The 21,111-nt window shown below is 36.5% G+C and overlaps 1 protein-coding gene across 10 annotated transcripts in view; it reads left to right on the top strand.

The window, feature by feature from the left end:
• The window catches only part of ERC2 (ELKS/RAB6-interacting/CAST family member 2), an 869,430-nt gene that overhangs the window by 473,160 nt on the left and 375,159 nt on the right, over positions 1–21,111 (top strand). For 6 of the 10 annotated variants that reach the window (XM_028518656.2, XM_036030927.1, XM_036030922.1 and 3 more), the window contains 2 exons: positions 5,163–5,356; positions 11,059–11,070. In XM_028518656.2, coding sequence (XP_028374457.1) covers positions 5,163–5,356; positions 11,059–11,070 — 206 coding nt within the window. The remainder of the gene's footprint in view (positions 1–5,162; positions 5,357–11,058; positions 11,071–21,111) is intronic. The other 4 variants (XM_036030928.1, XM_036030925.1, XM_036030924.1 and 1 more) reach the window with 1 other exon arrangement.

Genomic DNA, 21,111 nt, shown 5'->3' with positions numbered 1-21,111 from the left:
GTTGATTCTTTTTCATTTTGTATGTGTGACATGAGAAAAATTATTTTGATCATTTGTTTATGTTTATTTATAAATATCCTATTTGTTCCATCAATAACAAGAAATTTCTTTTAGGAATACCTATAATATACAAATTGTAATCATTCTGGATGTACATAGCTAGATTATTGAAAGAATAATTTTCTATAGAACTAGATAGTATAATATCCAAACACTCATTCTCATTAGTTCACAAATGTATTATTTAGTCTCAGCTATTATATTTGGTATTAATTGGGTTTAAAATAAAATTAAAAATTATATGTTAAACTTGTGTAATAACCCTTAAAACTATATTTGAAAAAGTAATATTTTGTTCATAACTCAGAACTATGTGAAGATTATAATTTCTTTTAGAATATTAAAATCAAATATGTTTAAAGTAGTTTATATAGCCAGCTCTGCTATTAAGATATTAAAGGAGTGTTAAAGCACAGTTAACAGACACTAAACCCCTACAGGTGTTGCAATCGAGAATCATATTTTTACAGGGCATATACTTAGCAAATTATTGCTAAAACCCAGAAACCACATGGAAGACAAGTCATCAGATTCATTAGTTAGTGTTCTGCTTGCACTTTATGGCCATGACTAATTTGTTTGAGAGACACAATTTTTAATTTAATTTAACTTAATTTTTTAAAGATTTTATTCATTTTTAGAGAGAAGGGTAGAGAAGGAGAAAGAGAGGGAAAGAAATATATCAATGTGTGGTGAGAGACATGATTTTTTATTAAAATCACTAGGGCCCATTTCAAAGAGAATGTCATACAATATTATAATTGAGTATTCCCCACCTAGTTTTGCAGCAGGTTTCTGGACCAAAGTTAATGCTTTCCTTCCCAGGCACTTGAAGTGAAGAACTGTGATTTTATTGAAAGTAATCAATGACCAATTTTCCCATGAAGAGTGTAAATGAACATGCAATTTGTTGTATCAATACTATCAATACCTGGCTTTAGCCACTTTTTGCTCTTAACTTTGATTTAGATATAGTATTTATCTGAAATTCTGCCTTAATCCTGAAATAATTCTGAATTCTTTCATAAAATAACCACTAAGTATTGTTCTGTAGTAATTATCCCAAGTCATGACCAGATTTTTCCTTTGTGCTTGATTCAAGCTTTCAGAATCAGTTCACATCAAAATACCAAGGCCTGCCCATATTAGTGAGACTCCAAACTTTATTTTGATTATTCACATTTGTGGGAAAATTTTCTCACATGTGAAAATTCAAGAGACATAATTGGGGGACTCTCAAAACTTTCTGATCTAATACATTATATAGACACGTCTGAAGTATTCTTTTGCCAATATTTCGTGTTTCTTATAGAAACACATCTTGTAGATGCTTGAGAGTTGCTCTAGAAGTTAGCAAAAATACTTTGAGGGAGAGCAAGGTACCTGGATTTTCTCTTAAATTGAGCTGTATCATCAGTAAAATTAAATCTCTACAGTTAGAAAAGGGTGCTCATTGATACTCCTTTGGTTTTAATGACTGGTGGATATCTGAAAGTGACAGTGTGCTTAGCTGTATTTATGGTAAATAAGTTCTGAAATCATTAAAGGAGAATCCACACCAACCCGCATTTTCAAGAGCTAAATTCCTAATGAATGGACAAAGTTGATATGCCTTATGAGAATGGAATGAGCAATAGTTTCCTGATATTTTCAGGGAGCTAATTTTAAACCAACAGGTTCATAGGGGAAATAATTACTGTGCATTTTCAGTCTAAACCTTGAGTGGGTCAGAATGCCTTGGTAGGAATTTGTTCAGGAAATGCTTTATTCAATATGTCTATTATTTTTTTCTGTAGTATCTAAAGTGCATTAGGCCCAAATCTGTTATCTCCTTTTTATCCCCACTGGAAGCTACCTGTCCAGATCAAACAACCCACAATATAATTTGAAAATGCAAGAGTATTATCTAAATGCAAATAAACTACTTTGTTTACTCCATTTTTAGATGGGAGCTCTGGCCTTATAACTTTGAAGGAAGCATTGGCTTTGTAAGCTCAGTTTCTTCCTGTGTTTCTTAGTATCACCCCCAACTCTGTAGATCACAGCATAACACACTCACACTATACTAGTAAACAGTTTCAGCCCACCCTCTGGAAAGTAGTGATTCAGGATGAATAGAGTTGATTAACTGCACTATCTTTTATAAATTCTGTGAAGACTTTTGGCTCCAGTACTCAGGCTGGATCAGGGACTCACCAGTGTTCAGTCATGTGAAACTCTCTCTTCCCTGGGTCTTTACCTGCACCCTGGTGCTGACCCAGAAACAGCTGTCACTCTCCCATCTTTCTGTGACACTTTCTTACAACTTTCCACTAACTTAAAGAATTTTAAGTACTATCTATTTACACCTTTATTTAATAACCTCTCTAAAAATTCTGGTATCAATGTTGAAGGTGGTTTTATAGAAATTATTTTGCCCATAAATTAGTATATATTGATATAGAGATGGATAGATATATTTAACTCAAATATATTTTTGAGGTTATTTATTCCTTTAAAAAGGAGAATCATTAACACCAATGTGTTATCTGACAGACACCTGGCCAGCTATAAACTTGTCTATGGTCTTTATTTTAATAATATAATCAACTTTAGCACCATATGAGATCAACAGTGGTCTAGATTTAGGCATATTTTTTCCTCAGCTTTCTGTACCTCAAACATCCCATGAGTCCTGTAACCACACCCACTTTTTGGGTTGAAAAAGACTACCAGCCTATCTAATTTCACCCCCAAGTTGAAAGCTAGCTTTGGATTATTTTCTTCTCTTTAAGAAGCTAAAATAAGGAATGTGCTCATAAACCTATAACTAGCAGCTTTCTCTGTAAACCTGGCAGGGAGGCTTCTCTAGGGTGTATGTCATATCTTACAAATGGAAATTAAATAAACCTATTTGCTTAACTGTACAAGTCCCATGGATGAATCTAGGTCTTGCAACTAGTAATCCTCTACCCACTTGTTAAAAATTGTGATAATAATCATCTAAAGAATAAAAATAACCAAAATAAACCACAGTGGCTGACTTCTAGCTCCTTGTGAATCTTTAAATCTGAGTGAAGAAAAGCATTTTAACTTGTCAGAAGAAACCAATCAAAATATTTATTCATTTATTTGAGTGTTTCTAGTGACTCATACCTCAGTTTATTAATTATTTTTTAAAGCTTTTAATGTTATTGTTTGGATAGCTTGAGAAAAATGTCATGAAAAGTTTTTTAGCCTCCATAAAATAATGATAAGATAGTATACAAGTGGAAGAGAATTAATATGAAAATTTTTGTTTTCTTATTTTCTAGCAATTTGAAAACTGTACTTTTAATGCTTTTGTTGTTATAAGAGGAATGAATTGATTCTCATTATCACAAATAGAATTAGTTATATAGAATATTTTCTTTTAAAATAGAATATCTGCTCTACATTTTAAAGAGGACCTTAAATGAAAATATTCACTATTATAATTAAATAAAATTATTAGATAAATAAATTCTTAAAGACATATTAGCTTAGTATTTTTCAGATTATTTTAATTATATTGAAACTGTTTACTGTCTATTATAATGAAAACTAGTGTACATACTAAATAAATTGAAAAATAACTTTTCTGAGAAATATTGGTAAAAGGGGGTAAACCAGTATCTGATAGTATGTTGAAAATATTGTTATATTTTCCCAAAATATTTTGCATAGTTGAGTTTTTTTCTTGAATAAAGAAATCTTAAAAAGAATGAAAACAAATTATTCCCCTTCTATCCTCATGCTTAAATAATATGTTACATGCAAAATGCTATCCTAAAAATTATTATTTTGTCATAAATAAATTTATTTTTATTTATACTAATTTTTGAATTTTTCTACTAAATAATTGCAGACTGTCAACCTTTTAACAGTAGTATTTTTTAACCATGCATGATTCATTTGACTCCACAGTAGCTGTAGCTTGCTTGCCTTGTTTTTTCCCTGAAATTATAAAAAGAAGGTATATAAAAACACAACAAACATTTATTTGCTCTCCATAGCAAGACAGCAGAACAACCTTAGTCCTAATAAATTGTTAAAATTTTATTATTTCACACACGGATGTTGGATATACATACATAGATGACATCTATGAACTTTCTATGTTGAATGTGCACTGTTGTTAAACTACTTGTTTTCTCCCTGCCTGCTCTTTGAAGAAGTCAATTAGGAATAATGGGAAACAAGGGGTAGGCAAAACATTGCAGTGCAGTGTTATTTCCATCTGTCTGGGAATATTTCAGCCAAAAGTTTATTTTGGGAAAAAAAATCATAACACAGTCTTACACACACAAAACCACAAATACTTTGGCTGCAAATGATTCTGCAGTGTTGTTGCTGTGTTGTTGCTGTGTCTGTTCTTGTGTGTAATGCTGCCACCTCCCATGCATGTGTTTGCAGATTCTCGTCTGTGTGCTTGTTCATGAATTAGCTCATCCTCCTCCTGGTTCAGGTTAAATTTAATCAATAGCACAAGAATTTATGGGTGTGACTGTTAGCTGGAAAGCCCTTACTCACTTCCAGGTCTTCCTTTCAAACATCTTCTGCTGAAATTTCTCAGTGAGATGAAATGTGCCATGATCAGTCAACAAGTCTCTTATATGTTACCTGGTTTTACATATGCCCTTGATGGTTCTTGGAAGAATAATTTAATGCTGTTTTATCTCGGTTTCTCTGGTAATGGAAAAGGAAGCTGTTGGTATGAATCATCTTCTTAACCGTGAGATGATTTGTCTTAGTTCCTCTTGACAAATGACCAGGAAGACTTCACAGTCTCTGCCTTTATCATCCCTGAGTTTTTGGCAAGAAAAAAAAAGCAAAAAGTAGAAACACTTAATGGAACAACAAAATATCAACAGTAGCAGAAACTTTCCAGTGAAACTGTAATATAATTTAAAACCAACATTTTTCTGTGGTAGCTGGAATGTGCAGTTTTTCTATCTTGCCTTTTAACTGACAGTATACCCATAATTCTTGGTGATTATTATTTTTTTTCCCTCCAAAGTTAATTTCTGGGCCATTGGTGACTGCACTGTCTTTTATTCTAAATTGTTGTCTTAACTACATTCTTTAAAAATATAATGTTGAAGGCTCATAATATTGAAGATGACTCCAGGATGAACCCCGAGTTTGCAGACCGAATAAAACAACTTGATAAAGAGGCATCTTATTACCGCGATGAGTGTGGCAAGGCCCAAGCAGAAGTTGACCGGTTGCTGGAGATCCTCAAGGAGGTGGAGAATGAAAAGAATGACAAAGACAAGAAGATTGCAGAGCTCGAGAGGTAAATTTTGCAGTCATGCTGTGGACTGTCAACAGTGAGTGAACACTGATTGCTTAGTTGCCCATCTCAGGTCACAGTGGATTCAGAAGGCACGTTCATATTTCAAATTGGAAACCAGTTATGTATGAGGAATATGGTCTATTAGGATGATATTGTGTTTCTGTGGGATATTCAGAAGTCAATTGGCTTATCTTTTGATGGCTTATGTATTTAAGTATTTAAGAAAATAATAGTCTAGCACTGGTGCCAGCAAAATGTGTGAGAAATTAAGGCTTCGAGTACCTGAAGTCTCAGGGTTTTTTCTCCTATCAGAGATAAACATCTGTGGTTAATGTTTTTCTCAAGCAAAGAATTTAGAGAATTATATAGTAGTTGGGAATTTATTCTATATAGGGGAAAGGATGAGGAGTTCACGTCCTTCCAGTGTTTTCTGGTACACAACAGATCCATCTTGGGATTTATTTTTTAAGAGGACCTTGTGACATTTGATAAATAAATATGTTTGAGAAGGGTTTAAGCCAGGCCTACTAGACAGCAAATTCTGTCTAAAAACAAAGAGGGTTACATTGGGGTTCCAGAGTATTTAGATTTTTAGATAAATCGTATCCATGTTATATTTATTTATAGTATGGACTCTAAAAATGAGCTCTCTATTAGTGTTTTTTTTCCTATATTTCATATAAGGAAGAATTTCTGAATAATTTTACATAACTCCATAACCTTTCAAGATTCCTTATTGGTTCAGTACTAAGGAGGAATTTGTCCTTCCTAGATTCAGTACATATGGAAGAGATCAGCCCAGTTTTGAATAAATCAATGAATGTTTGCCAGTCCTGATCAAGACACTTGTGAGGGCCTAAAGGACTTGAAAATACATGCAGCGTAGCTCTCTATGGATTTGTGGAAAGATCACAGCCATTAGCAACAGAAAGACCTGGGTTCAGGTTTTGCCTCTGCTTCATGCCAGCTCTATGACCTTGAATCTTGTTAGAAGTGAATCTCTGAAAACCTGTTAAAATGTATCATACTTTGCAGGTACCAATTCCCAGTGTAGGGTGGGACAGTTATATCATGATGAAAAGCTAATGCTAAAACAAATAAATTCTCAATATTAAGTAGCTCTACACTGAATGGATAGATTAGTTCTCAATAAAATTTTGACATTTAAAAAAGATTTTGTATATGTATTTTTTAGAAAGAGGGGAAGGGAGGGAGAAAGAGAGGGAAAGAAACATGTGTGAGAGAAACATCGATCTGTTGCTTCTCCCATATCCCCAACTAGGGACCTGCCTGCAACCCAGGCGTGTGCCCTGACCAGGAATCATACCTGTGACCTTTTGGTTCACAGGCCGGTGCTCAATCCAATGAGTCATACCAACTAGGGCCCAACATTTTGATATATAGTATTTAATATATTCAACCCCCAAATCAATTTATAACCATTTAAAAATCTTAGCATTAATTGGATAATCTGAATTTTATTGCATATGATCAGTTTTAGCAATCAAACCAATATTTTTCCTGAGTTAAGTATACAAATTAAAATATTTTAAGAGCTTCATTTTAATTTTTAAAATGTGAGAATGTTCTGCTAGCCTACTAGTTCTTAAAAACACTGTTAATTGTAGATATATCCACACGGCTATTTTGGAACTATATTTTAGGATCAAAAATTTTCTTAAAAAGCTGGTATCAGATTACAGGGAAGTTATGATCATGTGTCTTTTATCGGTGAAAAAACTGAGATTCTGAAAGATTAAACAATCCTCTGGGTTCGTTCTGTGGTCAGAAAGAGACAACACTGTAATGTAGTCCACTGTTGTGAGAAACAGTGAGCCACTGAGGTGCCTTAGATAGCAATACTGATGATATTAATAATAGCCATTAGATTCCTAGTAATAGGTTGTGTTTATAGTTTATGCTGACAGTGTATCTGTTACTATATATTGTTCAATCTTACCCACAACACATCCCCATGTTATAGATGAGAAAACTATGACTTTATACAAATTACGTAACTTCCTCAAGGTTGTAGAGTTCATAAGAATCAAGTCTGGCTTTGAACTCAAGTCTGACAGATGAGAAAATATGTGCAGCACCAGATAGTCACTCAGCCAGCAGAGAGCCACTGTAGCTGCGACCCAAGAGATCTGCCTCATCTTTATTAGCTTTCATGAGGGAAAGTGATGTGCCCCACATTAAGGAAGCATTTTTCTGCACTAAACCAGCTCTCCAAAACTGTGATTGAATATTAGTATCAGCTACTATAAATATTTGCATAAAATAGCATAATTGCGTAGTTGGACAAACAGGTCTTAGCTGGATGCTCTTGCCATTAAATCATCAAGAATATTCACATTTTTATTTCCTCAATATGGAATGCATTAAAACAACAGTGATTTTACAAGCATTTATCTTTATGTACTTTCTGCACATTTTCTTTATCTCTGCCTTTGCCTTTCCTTAAAGCTGATGCCTCCCAGGCACTGTAATTCATAAAGTGTGTGGTGGGACTTGACTCTGTCTGTCCCAGTTCTCTTGCCTGCCTGTGTCTTGGGTCCAGCAGCAGAACAACAGTCTGGGAAATATCTGAGCCCCAGCCCCAGGCCAGGCCCCTGAGGAGTTGGGGCTAGAGATCGAGAGGGGAAATTTCTTGGGAAAAGGAGAGTGCACCCTTGGCCTGGCTTTCTGAAGCCTTATCTGCTGGACTTCATGGATATTTTGAACAAAATGTCTTCCTCAGCTTCTCAGGCAGCTCTTTTCAAATTGGGCAGTATCTCCATTTGCTGGCTGAAACTACAAAATTAATACCTCATAATGTTGGGAACTAAAGATTTCTTAGCAATGTGACATATATCTCCATTTTGGAATCATGGAGGAGTTTTTGCAATTAAGTTTGTGATTTTGAAAACCAAAAAATTGAACTTGAAATAAATTTGTGGTCTCTGGTCTGTAATATGACCTGCCAGAGTAGAAAGAGTTCTTTTTAAAAGCAGCTAGTCCTGTAAAATATTCTAGAACTTCAGTCATGTGCAACAAGAGGTATAGCATTCAGAATAACTCAAACAACACTGACCCTGGCCTTCTTCTCTCAGAGGGCAATTCGTGTTTGCTTTCTATTCTGTGAATCTTCCCATTTTTAAATTTCCTCCATAATGTATATATTGCAAATAACACATCCCTGGCACTTACTTGGATACATTTACCTCTTAAATTTCACATGAATGATGTTTTTCATCAGTCATTAAAGAGTTTGCTTTCCAAAGTGCATATTGCTCCAGTGTGGTCCCCATGTGCATCTGTCTGTAAACCCTCGCACTTGATCCTGGTGGTTCAGCAGGCAGTTTCTGCCTTGGAATGCAGGCTGCCATGGGGAAGTTTGATACAAGGTGGGGGTGGGGCCCTGAGCAAGCCCTGGAGAACTGGTCCAAATCAAGCTGAAGTCTTTATTCGATCACCAGTGCTAGATATCACCGAGGCTACACAATTGGATAGCAAATTAAACATTACAGACAGTGAAATATGTGATCTTTCTGTATCATTGCCCATCAAAATCTCTGAGTTTTATTGAAGAGTTTCAGAATTAATCCTTTGGTGCCTTTGGGGAAGGAGAGGTTAACAGAGTCTGTCAAACAGGGTCTGCTACCAGTTGATTTCTGGCATCTGACTCATGGAGAAGAATCAGTCAGGTGACCTTTCATGTAATTATCTTAAATATGTTAGGGGGTTTGTCAGTGTTTGTCTAACACTGGACAAACACTGGGGAATGCCCAAATCAAGTCCTCGATCACATCCCTCTCTACTGTGGAGAGGAGGGTAGCTCCCTTGGGGTCTTCTCCTAAGGCATAACATCAGAATAAAAAACAAGGTAGCACTTCATTAACTGGATCAGGACTAATGCCACCAGACATTTGGACATCGAGAAATCATTTTAGATGCCTAAAAGTGCCTTATCTAAGGTTGAGAAACGCACTATTATTTTTTCTCCTGAATTTTTAAAATAATGTGCTGACATAATTTCTTTAATGCCTTTCAGCACTCTTCACAAAATGTAAACTTCAGCTTCATTTAAAAAAAAATTGTGATAGTATATTCTAGAAGTCTCATGGTGCATGGAAGAAACTTGATACCACTTCTATTTGTTTTGATATAAACTCATCTTGCTAAGTAATTTTCATTTATGTTTATTAATATATTTGAAGGAATTTCTTTAAAATAACACTTTATTAAAGTAAAGTATAACATCTATTTTAAAGAAAAGCATTAGTGGCTAATTGTTTTCTACCATCCCTAACCACCTTTTGGGGGAAAGTCATGGATACCATTGATCCTTTGAGAATTTGATGAAAATTAGGAACCCTTGAAAAAAGGCAAGTAAATCTTAAATATTTGCCTGTTATTTCAGCCCAGGATTCCCTAAATCTTGGCTATGAATCTCAGCTTCATCCAGAAGGATTTGAAACAGCAGCTGGGGCCAGCATCACTAGAGTCCCCACAATGACCATGGCCTGACCCAAATCTTATTTTTGATCAGTTGCACATTCATAATTACAAAACACTCTGGAGGGGGATTTAAGTTACAAGGAAAATTCTTTCACCATGTGTTTAACCTTCAATTTTCTCTTTGATTTTTATCACTATACTAAATGCTGTTTTCATTTGAAATGTTCATGTTTAAGCTTTCTTCTGAGGGTTTGTTTTGTTTTTCCTTCCCATGTGAAAAGCTTAAAGCTACTTCTGAATAGTATAGAATGGTGGAGTCCCACTGAGTAGATGGCTGGTAAAGTATTTGTTTATTCATTTTGTTTGTTGCAAGTGGTTTTTTTTATAGGTTAACAAAATGAGTGTCCACTGTGTACTCCTGAGGTAGCCTGAAGAGAATCATGATTTTTTTCTTTTAGTTTTTGCTTAGCATTAGAGACTTTATTGCTTTGACTGATATAGAAGGGCATGTTAAATATTTTTATACAAATAAGTTATCAAGCATCTGGATATTTTCAGTGATGAAGTATGAGCCTCATTTTCACAACTGAAAAAAATTACTTTCAGCTTTAGAAGTTACTCTGTCCTTTCTCGGGAGGCTGCTGTGCAGACAGCCCCTCCCCGGAAGCCCTCTGCACGGTGTCTTTGATCGTGGCTAGGTGCAGTGCTCTGTGAGCATCTGAAATGGAAATCTTTGAACAGAAAGCCAAATTGCCCAGCTTCTTTAGGTTTTCAGGGATGAAGGAAAAACATCTCAAGTGATATAACCATCCCACTTACTGGTTCAAATAAAATCTGACATTAGTGCTTACCGCCAGCTCTAATACCTCAGTAATTTTCATTTCATTTTATTAAATAATAAAGTTTTATATGAGCACAGATAGGAATTTTATAAATATTCCTCCAGGAAAGGGCAAATTCTGCCATTGAATTGCCAGAGGACCCCTCTGGCTCACATCAGTGCTTGTTGAGATTATGCATATGAGAGCAGATACGGTGTCTAATGTACCACATTTAATATAACAGCTTACAGTGTGTGCCGGGACTTTTTGTGGTAATATCAGATAAAAGTCCTTCATTTGGTTATAAAACCTGCTAATATTACATCTGTTGGCTGTATGTTTAAAACTAATGCGTTTCCTTCCTTTTATTCTCTTTTGCTATTCCTTTTTCTTTCTGCTTATCCTCCAAACTGCTGCTTTCACCCTCGCTCCACTCAGCTTGACTTTCAGGTTAGTATTTTCAGTTTTTCTTCTAACTGCCTTTCTTTCCTAAGCTCAATTAATTGCTTGCACTTATTCAGCAAACACATTTCTGAAATGATTTTCCTCTGGCCACCACTTTTTTTTAAAAAAATTTCATCCCATGCCTAGAGAAGGTTTATTTTATGAGAAGGCCGTATAAATGGGAAAAGACAAAAAGAAGATGGAAATAAATCACTGTTGGATTATTTGATATGTTCTATTCCTGCATTATAAAAATCAATAAGAGAAATCATCAAGGAAACTTCCTAGTGCAAAATTGACTGCATGATGATAAAATATGGAACAGTGGAAAAAAAACAAAATGCAAGATACTAAATTTAACCTAGGAGAACAAAAGATTTGCCTGGGACACAGCAACTTAAAAGCTAAATTTAATAGTGCAAACCATTCAGACTTTTCGCTTAATAAATCACTGTTGTTTGAAAGATTTATAATACTTTTTTTAAAGTCACTTTTGAAAATTATCAGTGTGCTAGTAACATATTGTACACACATGTTATTTCCTGTCATTGTTTTGGTTTTTTACTTAACTTTATTTTTATTAGCTATAAGACATACTTTAATTACCTAGGGCATGGCATATGGGCCCAAATGTAAAACTAGATTCAGTGTGGACTGTGTGCATCCCAATGTTAAGAAGCAAAACAGACATTTTGTTTGGAAACATATCCCAAGTTTGATTCATCTAAGATGAGGACTAAACTCAATAACTAGTTTTCCTTTCCCTTTTCGATAATATATAGGAATATATAGTGATTTCTTTATATTGAATCAATGAGTTTACTAAAAGATGCTCATTGTATTATTTGGGCTGCCTAGACTTAAAAAAAAAGAGAGAGACTCATATTAAGTTGGCAGCCAATGTAGTTGCTCTTTTGAGAGGTATGCTATATTATTTTCTTTTCTTTAGTCAGGTCTGCACCTCTCTGTCCTGTCCATTGCTCAGTACCTAACCCACCAGACCAGTGCATTACACTGGCAGCAAACAATTTCAAAATGCCACCGGCTGCCCACACACCAATATGTCCCACTGCTTGCTCCCAACCCTTGTGGCTCATAGTCCTGGAAAATGAAACCCCTTCTCTGCCCTTCCCACCTACCACCCGGGGTATGCCATAGGAACTGCCTTGAACTTCATCACACTGAAGGAAGCTGGTTCTCCATAGTCTCCCAAACAGACTTCTAAACAGGGCCTAAAACAGCCCCGGAGAACTGCTCTCACCAAAAACCTAATGACTGTGAAATCACTTTCTGGTGTCTGTGTGCAAAAACAGTAGATCACTGTGTGGGTGTGGGTGGAAGGGCTTGGCCGCATGGCATCCAAACCTTTCCTTTAAGTTTTGGATCTGCTCATTTAATGAAGTTTTAAGTTTTTCTCCTTGCCTATCTTTTCATTTTCTTACTCCTTTGCCTTCCCTTTGCTACCCCTAGTCTGCACCTGTTGATATTGCAGTCCTTGAGACCAGGGGCCCCTTTCCCTCTAATGTATCAGGCTTCCTGCCTAGGCTTTCAGAAGTTGTCTACAGGCCTTTTACTGTATGTGTAGGTGTGTGTGTATGTGTTTCTCTGGGAACTGTCTTGCATGGCATTTAGCCTTTTCCTGTTTCACAGTAAATTGACACGAACCCTGACTCTCAGAACACAGGAAGCCAGGGTTGGGCTGGGAGCAGTTGTAAGTTAGAGGGGATTCTCTGGACAAGGAGCCAGGTGTGCTGGTTTGGTTTGGTAAAATGTTTAGGCCAAGCCTCATTGTGTGACTGTATGTAGTAGTCAAACCAAGATTCAGACAACTGTGATATCATTTAACTTCCTGCCCCAAGTGAACACGATGGAGAGAATATACAATCCTTGTAAATAGTCTCTAGTTATATTTTCAGTGTACAAGGAATTGGGCAGCCCTGTTCTCCTGGAAACAAAAAGGTTTGTAGAGTCCTGGAAGCTTTCTTGAGCTTTGACAAATTTCCAGAGCTAACTATGCTTTTTTTCCCAACCACTTCCAGGTTTACCAGTTAAAATGAAATGAAATATAACAACTGGTTGAATACAGAATCTATAGCCCAAGTACTTTCTTTATATGGGTCACAACTGAGATACATATATTTGTGTGTCCACACATGCAGATATATGTTTGTAAATACGTATGTATATATATTTATAATATATTTAAAAATGATGTCATATTTCTTACCATAGAAGTTTGTAGTCTGCCTGGTACCTCCCTGTCACCTAATCTGACCTTTGAAAACTTCACCAACTCTTGGGTCTGTTCTACGTGCAGTGGACTCCAGGGGAAATTCTCTCCTCTAACTACTTTTTAAAAATGGCCTCATTTCCTTTTCAAATTCTATGTAGACTCTCTAGCTTAAATTTTGGTGAACGGATATGAAGAATTGTGTTTGGTAAAATGCAAATGTCATAATCTAAACCTGTTTAGGTTCTCACTGTAGAAAATTCTACTTCTGTAAGAAACTCTTTACACACAAACCAGTGGGAAAGCAGAGAAGCTGAACAGGACCCTGCATTGTACTCAGGGGGAGGGTTTATGTGAACTGTGCTTGTTTCTAGGAACTATTTGCAAGATTACTGTGTGACTTAAGACAAATGAAGTTATCTAGATCAATGCATGCAGCATTTGACTAAAAAAAAAAAAAAAAAAAAAAAAAAAAGGATCCTTTGGGAATCAGTTCAAAATCCTGTCAGAGAATCAACCAAATAAAACCAGAAGGCTCAGGCCTCTCCAAGGCTCTCTCATCCTTCAGTTTGCTTTGGATCCTGGGTCAGCTGCTTCTTTGTGCCTCAGTGTCCCCTCTTGGAGAGGAAGGAGCTCTTGTTGGAGCAGATTTCCTGGGATCCTCACTGCGTGTATCCGAAGGAGGGGATTTGGTGACAGGCCTGGTGCATCTCCCTAGCGAGTGGGCTGGCACCTGGCAGCAGGCATGAGCTCATTGTTAGAGAGTCACTTCAAACACTTCTACCAAAATAAACTCTTTGTGATGCTTCCCCAAAGTTGAGCACTGTGCTCTCAATCTCTCATTCTAGCAAAAGATGACGTCACTCCTCCCAGAACTCAAAGGCCTGTTGCCCAAAGAAGTAATGAAAACCATCTTGCCCAGAACACCCCTGCTATCCTTCAGTTCACTCTTTGTAGGTTCTGTTCTTGGCTCCATTTCCTCAAAATACATAGTGAGTACCTACTGTGTGCTAGGCTAAACATATGCGCTGTTGAAAAACTAATGAAACTGTTTAAGAAACCCTGCATATTACATTTTTTAATATTCATGATGCATACTGATGCTACCTATCACTAATAGAAATAGCAGAAATAGTAGCAGCAGTAATTACAATGCAGATTGAGTGTGAACACTGAATTAATCACTTTTTGTAGCACTTCTCATAACCATTGTATGACGTTGGAATGTCATTTCTTCCATATTAGAGAAGAGGAAACTGGAGTTCATAGAAATTAAATATTTTTCTCAAGTTGATACAGCATGTAAGTGAAGGATTGATGATTTCCCTCCCAAAGCTAGTCCTTTCCGATGTACAGATCGAATCTCTTGCATCTTTGGCTCCAGGTGCATAGTAAAAATGCACCTGGGAAGGCCTGCAGTTGGGAAACCTGTGCAGTTGTGTTCAGTCATCTGTTTCCCAGATATGGCATCCACACAATACATTCCATTAAGCACTTTGAGGAGATACCATGAGATTCATGCCTGTCTCCCACCCCATCTCCCAGCCTGGGTTGGTTCCTTGTACACAGATGCTGCTCCTGCAGGGTGAGCCCAGGTAGAACATCCAACACCATGCCTTCTCTGAAACCCCCAGGCAGAAGCAATTTCTCCCCTCCTTGATATTCTCACTGCTCTATCTGATCCCTTATTTTGCTGTACCATACCCTACCTCAAATTAAGGTAGTTAATTAGTGTATCATGTCTCTTAGTAGAGAGTAGCCTCCTTGACTTTGGATGGGCCTCTAGCTTGATGCAGAGACCTCACATTGGAGGTGGCAGTCATACCTTTGAATGTTGTTGAGTAAATGACTATTGGAGACAGGTACTTCCATTAGTTCATCTCACCCTTTACTGCCACCCTTTACTCGATCCCTGCAAGAAAAATAAAAACACAAATAAAGGAGTGGAGAAAAGACCTCCTTCTGAAGTTTCTCTCTTTTCTCCCTCTCTCTTACCTCCCTCCTTCCTTCCTTTCTCCCTTCTTGCTTCCCTTCTTATTTTTCTCCCTCCCTCCTGTGCTCCCTCCTTCCTTCCTTTCCTTTCTCTCTCCCTTCCATCCTTTTCTCTCTTTTCTTGACTATGCATTGAAATTCTTTTCCATGCAAGGTTCAGTGTGGGGTGTTGGGAATATAGCAGTAAAAAAGACATGACCCCCTCCCTTCACTGAATTCAAAGACTAACACTTCCTATAAGGAAGGATTTGGCCACTAAGAAAATAGTTTTTCCCGTTTATACTAATAACTGGAAAAACTGGGTTTCAGGTGTTTTTTAAAACTCCTTTTCCTGTTGGGGTTGAGGGGGTTATCCATAGGTCAGACAATCATTTCCCTCTTTAAAGCTGTCTTATACTAACGCTGACATTTCTGGTGAAGTGTCAGAAAATTTTATGCCCAAGCAGAACTGGTAGAAAGCCAGAAATCAGTTGATTTTGCTTTGGGTGCAAATATTTTATTGGGGATGGAAAAATGTTGTTTTCCCTGATTTACAGCTTCTGCAAACATAAAGTATGTTCTATATTTAGAAATGGTTTTTAACTTTGAGGTGTAGCCAGGGGTTGGTTCTTACACCTTTCCGACCTGGCCTTGGTGGGACTTGCCACGGCTAACGTTTTGCTGAGGTAGCTCCAATTTGTAGAACTGGGGCTTTATGCTGTGTATTATTTTTACTTTTTAGTTTTGCTCTGGCATTTTATCTGTACCCTCTAGGATGGCAAGCAGGATGGAAAAAACACACTTTGTATCGTAGCTGAAATGCTTTGTGGTGCATATGTTTCTGAGGTTCCTTAGAGATGAGTAAAACACTCTCAAAGTGCAAATCTGATCAAACAGTGACAACAGTGAAAACAACACAGCGCAATCAAGAGATAGTTAGAGGTTGGCCTAATAAGGCTTGATAGTTAGAGGTTGGCCTAATAAGGCTTGGCTCCAGAATAAAAGATACCAAGTTGGTACAATTAACCATTCATCTGTAGTTTTTCAAAACTATTTTCTCCCTATTTCTCCACTACTCCTGGCTTTTGGTTGGTACTACCATATGGATGAATATCAGCAAATAGTAAATCTCTCAAGATATGTTAGCCTTTTCTGTAAATGTTGAGAAGGGGAAGGAATTCGAAAAAATAGTTTCTCAGTATTATTATAAATCACTTTCTAGAAAAATAGTATCTTATTTCCTTTATATGACTTTTCTTATGAAATGTGAATTCTATCACTTCATTATCCACAATACCAGATCAAGTTGTAGGGAAACCTATCCAACTGGTGTCTGGGGCTTTCCTCCATGTTGGGTGAAGGTGGCTGGAGTTTTCACACTGCATAATGTAGCATTTTTATGAAGCCTACATTTTGGGGACCAATTTAAAAATGAGTGGGTACTGTGTGTATTTTCTAAAGAAAATACTGTGTTGTTGGTATATCTAGCAAAGGCTTTGGATATTTTCTTTGTAAAAAGTTCTGATGATTTTAATTTACTCTAAATTCAATGAATACTATATAGGTAAAAATAGAATAGAATTGGAAAGGAGAACATGACTGATTTTGCTTTGGGTGCAACTATTTTACTGGGGATGCAAAATGTTGTTTTTTCTAAATAACATCTGCAAAAATAAAGGTGGGTCATGCAGAATTATTTTTTTGTAGAAAAACTTTAATTCTAGAACTGTAGAATAAGATGGGAAATGAAAACAAATTTTCCATTGAAGAACCTCTTGTTGCTCCTATTTTTGAGTCCAAGAGCAGTGAGACTAATGTTTTAACTCAGCATGCCCATCAACCTTCTCTTTCAGTTTGTTTTCTAACTGATGACATTGCTAATATGAGTGTTATTCTTATTGATACATACAGAACTGAGTGCACAGTAACTTATGCTTTACCATAATTTTTTCAATGAAAGTTAAAAAGTATGTGATTCTCAGTGTGTTGGATAAATATGCTATTTCTTGTGAGACCCCACACAAAGTTGTAAAGACATAACAGTGAACATAAGCAACTCTTAAGGTATTTTAATGTAGACAAGGTCAGAACTTCATACAGGGAATTGCTTTGCAAAATTTTTCTTTATGTTCTGGAAAAATATCTTTAAAAAGTTTTAAGAACATAGCCATCACCTTTCTCAGATGGGAACATGAAGTAACGGAATAGTGTCTCAGTGGCCTTTGGTGTTGATCAACTGGAATATTCCCATGGCTGGACAGATCTTGATGTGATGTGTGAGCTGAAGTGTAAGAGAGTGGTTTTAAATTTAACTTCAGAGCCCTCTGTTATTTAATCATATGTCAGTTTGATGGTTCCAAGGACAGCATGATATGTTGCTCACAGATAATTACCGTGGAGAGAATGAGTTGGTTATAATAATGAATAGCTGGGAATCTTCTGATAACCTGCGATGAGTGGGCCTTGGTGAGAAACACTCACTGGGCAATTGGCACCTAGGTGTCCTATCACTTAGGAGAGTGTGGGTGCTCTTCTGCCACCTAACATGCAAAGCAGGGGCTTTCTAAGTATTCCTGAGCAGATAAAGAAGCACTGCTCTTGGATTTTGCATGTGTCATCTATCCTGGACCTGTTATTACTTTACACTAGTGTGTTGCTTGTAATTCAAGTTATGCAAACAGCCATCTACTGTCAGAACATTACATATAGAACATTAAATCAACTCCATCCTAAGAAACAGTATCATCATAGCTGCAGCATGTTGGACACATGCCCACATGTCTTTAAGCCTATCCCTAGGTTTGTAAAATGGAGACAATTGTGTTATAGTTCCTTCCTCATGAGCTTGTGACCAGGATGCACATTCAGTATGGAGCATAGTCTGGCACATAGTAGGTGTTGATTAAGTGGTGAGGGTGGTGGTTGTCATGGTTATGGCTGTGCTGATGGTTTTCATGCCAAAAATAACAGGTGAGCATGGGGAGTTCATGTGAAAGAGAAGTAAGAGATGATCCTCTCAAGGTAGCCTCCTTGGCCTTCCTAGTTGTAGAAAACTCAGTTGCTAGAATAAAATTGACTTTAGACTTCTTCCCCCTTAAACCATAGAGAGATTTTGAGGGTAAGTTTGAAAACAACATTTTACTTCTGAATGCTTTTTTTCTGAGGAATATTAATAAGTGAACCTAGAAAATTAATTGTACACATATTGAAAAGTAGTCTTCATATATGTGCATTTCAATAATATAATTCATTTAAAATGTGGTTACCTTGTATAAAGATGTAGTTTAGACTTTTTGGAACTAAACAGCCAGGATTCAGCTATAGCCCTTTTGTATCTATGTATAAAGGACATGAAATTGAGTTTAGAGGATTGACCAAGTACCCAAGTGTGTTCCTTCATCCATTTATTTCCTTTATTCATTAATTTATTTACTTTCACCAAATAGTAATTGTATGTCTTCTCTGTAGCAGGCACTGTGATAGAACTAAAGCGTCCAGAGTGATTGAAGTAAAACAATAGGCTTTGCAGTATGATGTTTATGCAAGTATATAATGTAATACACACTGTTCTGCACTTTGATTTTATTTTTAAATAAAATATCTTTGAGATCTTGCCATATCCATACATAAAAATCTTTCCATTTCTTTTTACCTTTGCATACCATTCCATTTTATAAGTGTTCCCCTGAAGGACTTTTAGTTTGCTTCAAGTCTTTTCCTCTCATATATACTTCTATATTTAATAACTTTGAATATGCATATGATTACATCTGTAGGATAAATTTATAGATATGGAGCTGTTAGGACAATATATTTCTAGTTTTACTAGATTTTGTTAGTTACCCTCTACAGAGACTAAACCATTTACCATTCATTTATTAGTCTAACCATTTATTAGTCTTATCAGCAGTACGTAAAAGTTTTTTTTCTTATTAACTCTGTCAGTTCAGTATGGTTTTCAAGCTTTTTGATCTTTGTCAATATGAAGGCTGTGCAATGGCATTTAAGTGTAATTTTCACTTGCTTTTATTACAAGTGAAGATGAGCATCTTTACATATGTGCATAATTTATCATATTTTTGTTGGTATTTTTCTGATTTATTTGTAGATACTCTATATATATTAGAAAAATTATATATTAGTCTTTGATTTTAATTTGAAATATTTCCCCTGCCAGTTTGTATTTTTTTTAATTTTGCTAATGGTGGGTTTTGTTACACAGAAATTTTTAAGCATTATTTTTATATAGTCAGTCATATTCAGTCTTTTATGTCTTCTCAATTTTGTGTCATATTTAGAAACCTCTTTTACACTACAAGAGTGTAAGAACAATTGTCCTGGGATTTTTTTTTGTTTTGGTCTTTTTATGGTTTTATTTTCTGCGTTTAGTCTTTGAACCATCTGGAACTTATCTGTAAGGTATGAAGTATGGATATAACTTTATTTTTTCTAGGTCAAGTGAAGTTTAAATGTCACTTCCTTCATTTGCCTTTCACTGGAGCTAGCCCAGCCCAGATTAGGTTTGTCTGTTGCAAATTCATCTAATTTCCCACTAGAACATGAAGCACCATCTTAATTCTTGTTTAACGTCTGTCTTTCAGTCTAGAGTGGGACTTCAATCTGGAAAAGACTTGTCCTATCCACCCAGCGCTTGTAAAATAGTAGACACTTAATATTTATATAATGAATTAATGATGTGAGTTCTAAAGAACTGAAGCTATGAGGCAGTAGAAATTATGGCTAACTTAAAGGTACGGAAGAAGGATACAGAGTGGAGTGTGAGCCACTGAGGTTTACATAGAGGGGAACCAAGTCCACAGGGTGGATGTGGTGGAAGATTAGCTAGCTCTTGCTAGATAGGATGAGACAACAACCCTGTGTCTAGAGTCACCTTGTTTCTCTGGATAGCTTTCCTATCCTGAGACCCAGCAGGAATATCATTTTTATTGGGTTCAATAAGACCTACCCACACAGCTGAGATTCCTGCCTGTTACTGAATGGAGGAAGAGGTGTGAAAAATGTAGGGGGAGTTAAGAACAGAGAGGTTTTGTATAGGCTCTGTTTTAGATGTTTTGGGATAGCTAGGTGTGCCTGTCTAATAGGCAGGTTGGAATGAAAACCTGGAACTGGACAAAGAGGCATTACCCATTGCATAGTGTGACAAACTCTGTATGAATGTCAGGGGCAGTCAGAGGAGGGAGGGCTCAAGGAAGTTGCTATGAATGTGATGGTATTTCCACTGGACCAGAAAAGTGGAAAAGATTTTTTATCAGGTGTAGAACTAGGTGGGGAGCATGAGCAAAAGCAACAGAGGTGGGAAGGTACAAGGTGTGCTCCAAAGAGAGGGTGGGGTTCTGTAGCTTAAGCTCTGGAGTTGGGGAAAGAGTCAGAAATAGGGGTTTGCCAGGACAGGGAAGCTCTTGAGTAATTAGCTAAAGATTTGGAGCTTTTTGAACCTGGGAAGAGCACATTTAGGAGTATCCTATAGAAGGATTAACTGTGTAGCATTACTATGCTGGAGGAGTTGGCAGTAGCACAAGCTGGAAGGAACAATGGTGCTGAGATAAGATGGTGACATTAGAGGTGAAGGGGAGGGAAGAGTGTTAAGAGACCCAAGGATAATTAAGAAGCACACAGACAAAACAAAAATCAGCAGCCTGAATAGTTTCTAGAAGAAACTGATGGACCATGTTTTAGCAAGAGCCAGAGAGATTAAAACACACACACACACACACACACACACACACACACACACAAAACCTAGCTATTATTATAATAGCAGGAACAAAATAGAGGTGTGGTGGCAGATATTTTGCTCAGCTCTATAGTTGTTACTATTGCTGTTA

Source organism: Phyllostomus discolor, chromosome 7 (genome assembly GCF_004126475.2).
Source record: "Phyllostomus discolor isolate MPI-MPIP mPhyDis1 chromosome 7, mPhyDis1.pri.v3, whole genome shotgun sequence".
Classification (NCBI taxonomy): domain Eukaryota; kingdom Metazoa; phylum Chordata; class Mammalia; order Chiroptera; family Phyllostomidae; genus Phyllostomus; species Phyllostomus discolor.
Note: the sequence above shows the minus strand (reverse complement) of the source record. Positions and strands in the feature narration are given on the sequence as shown.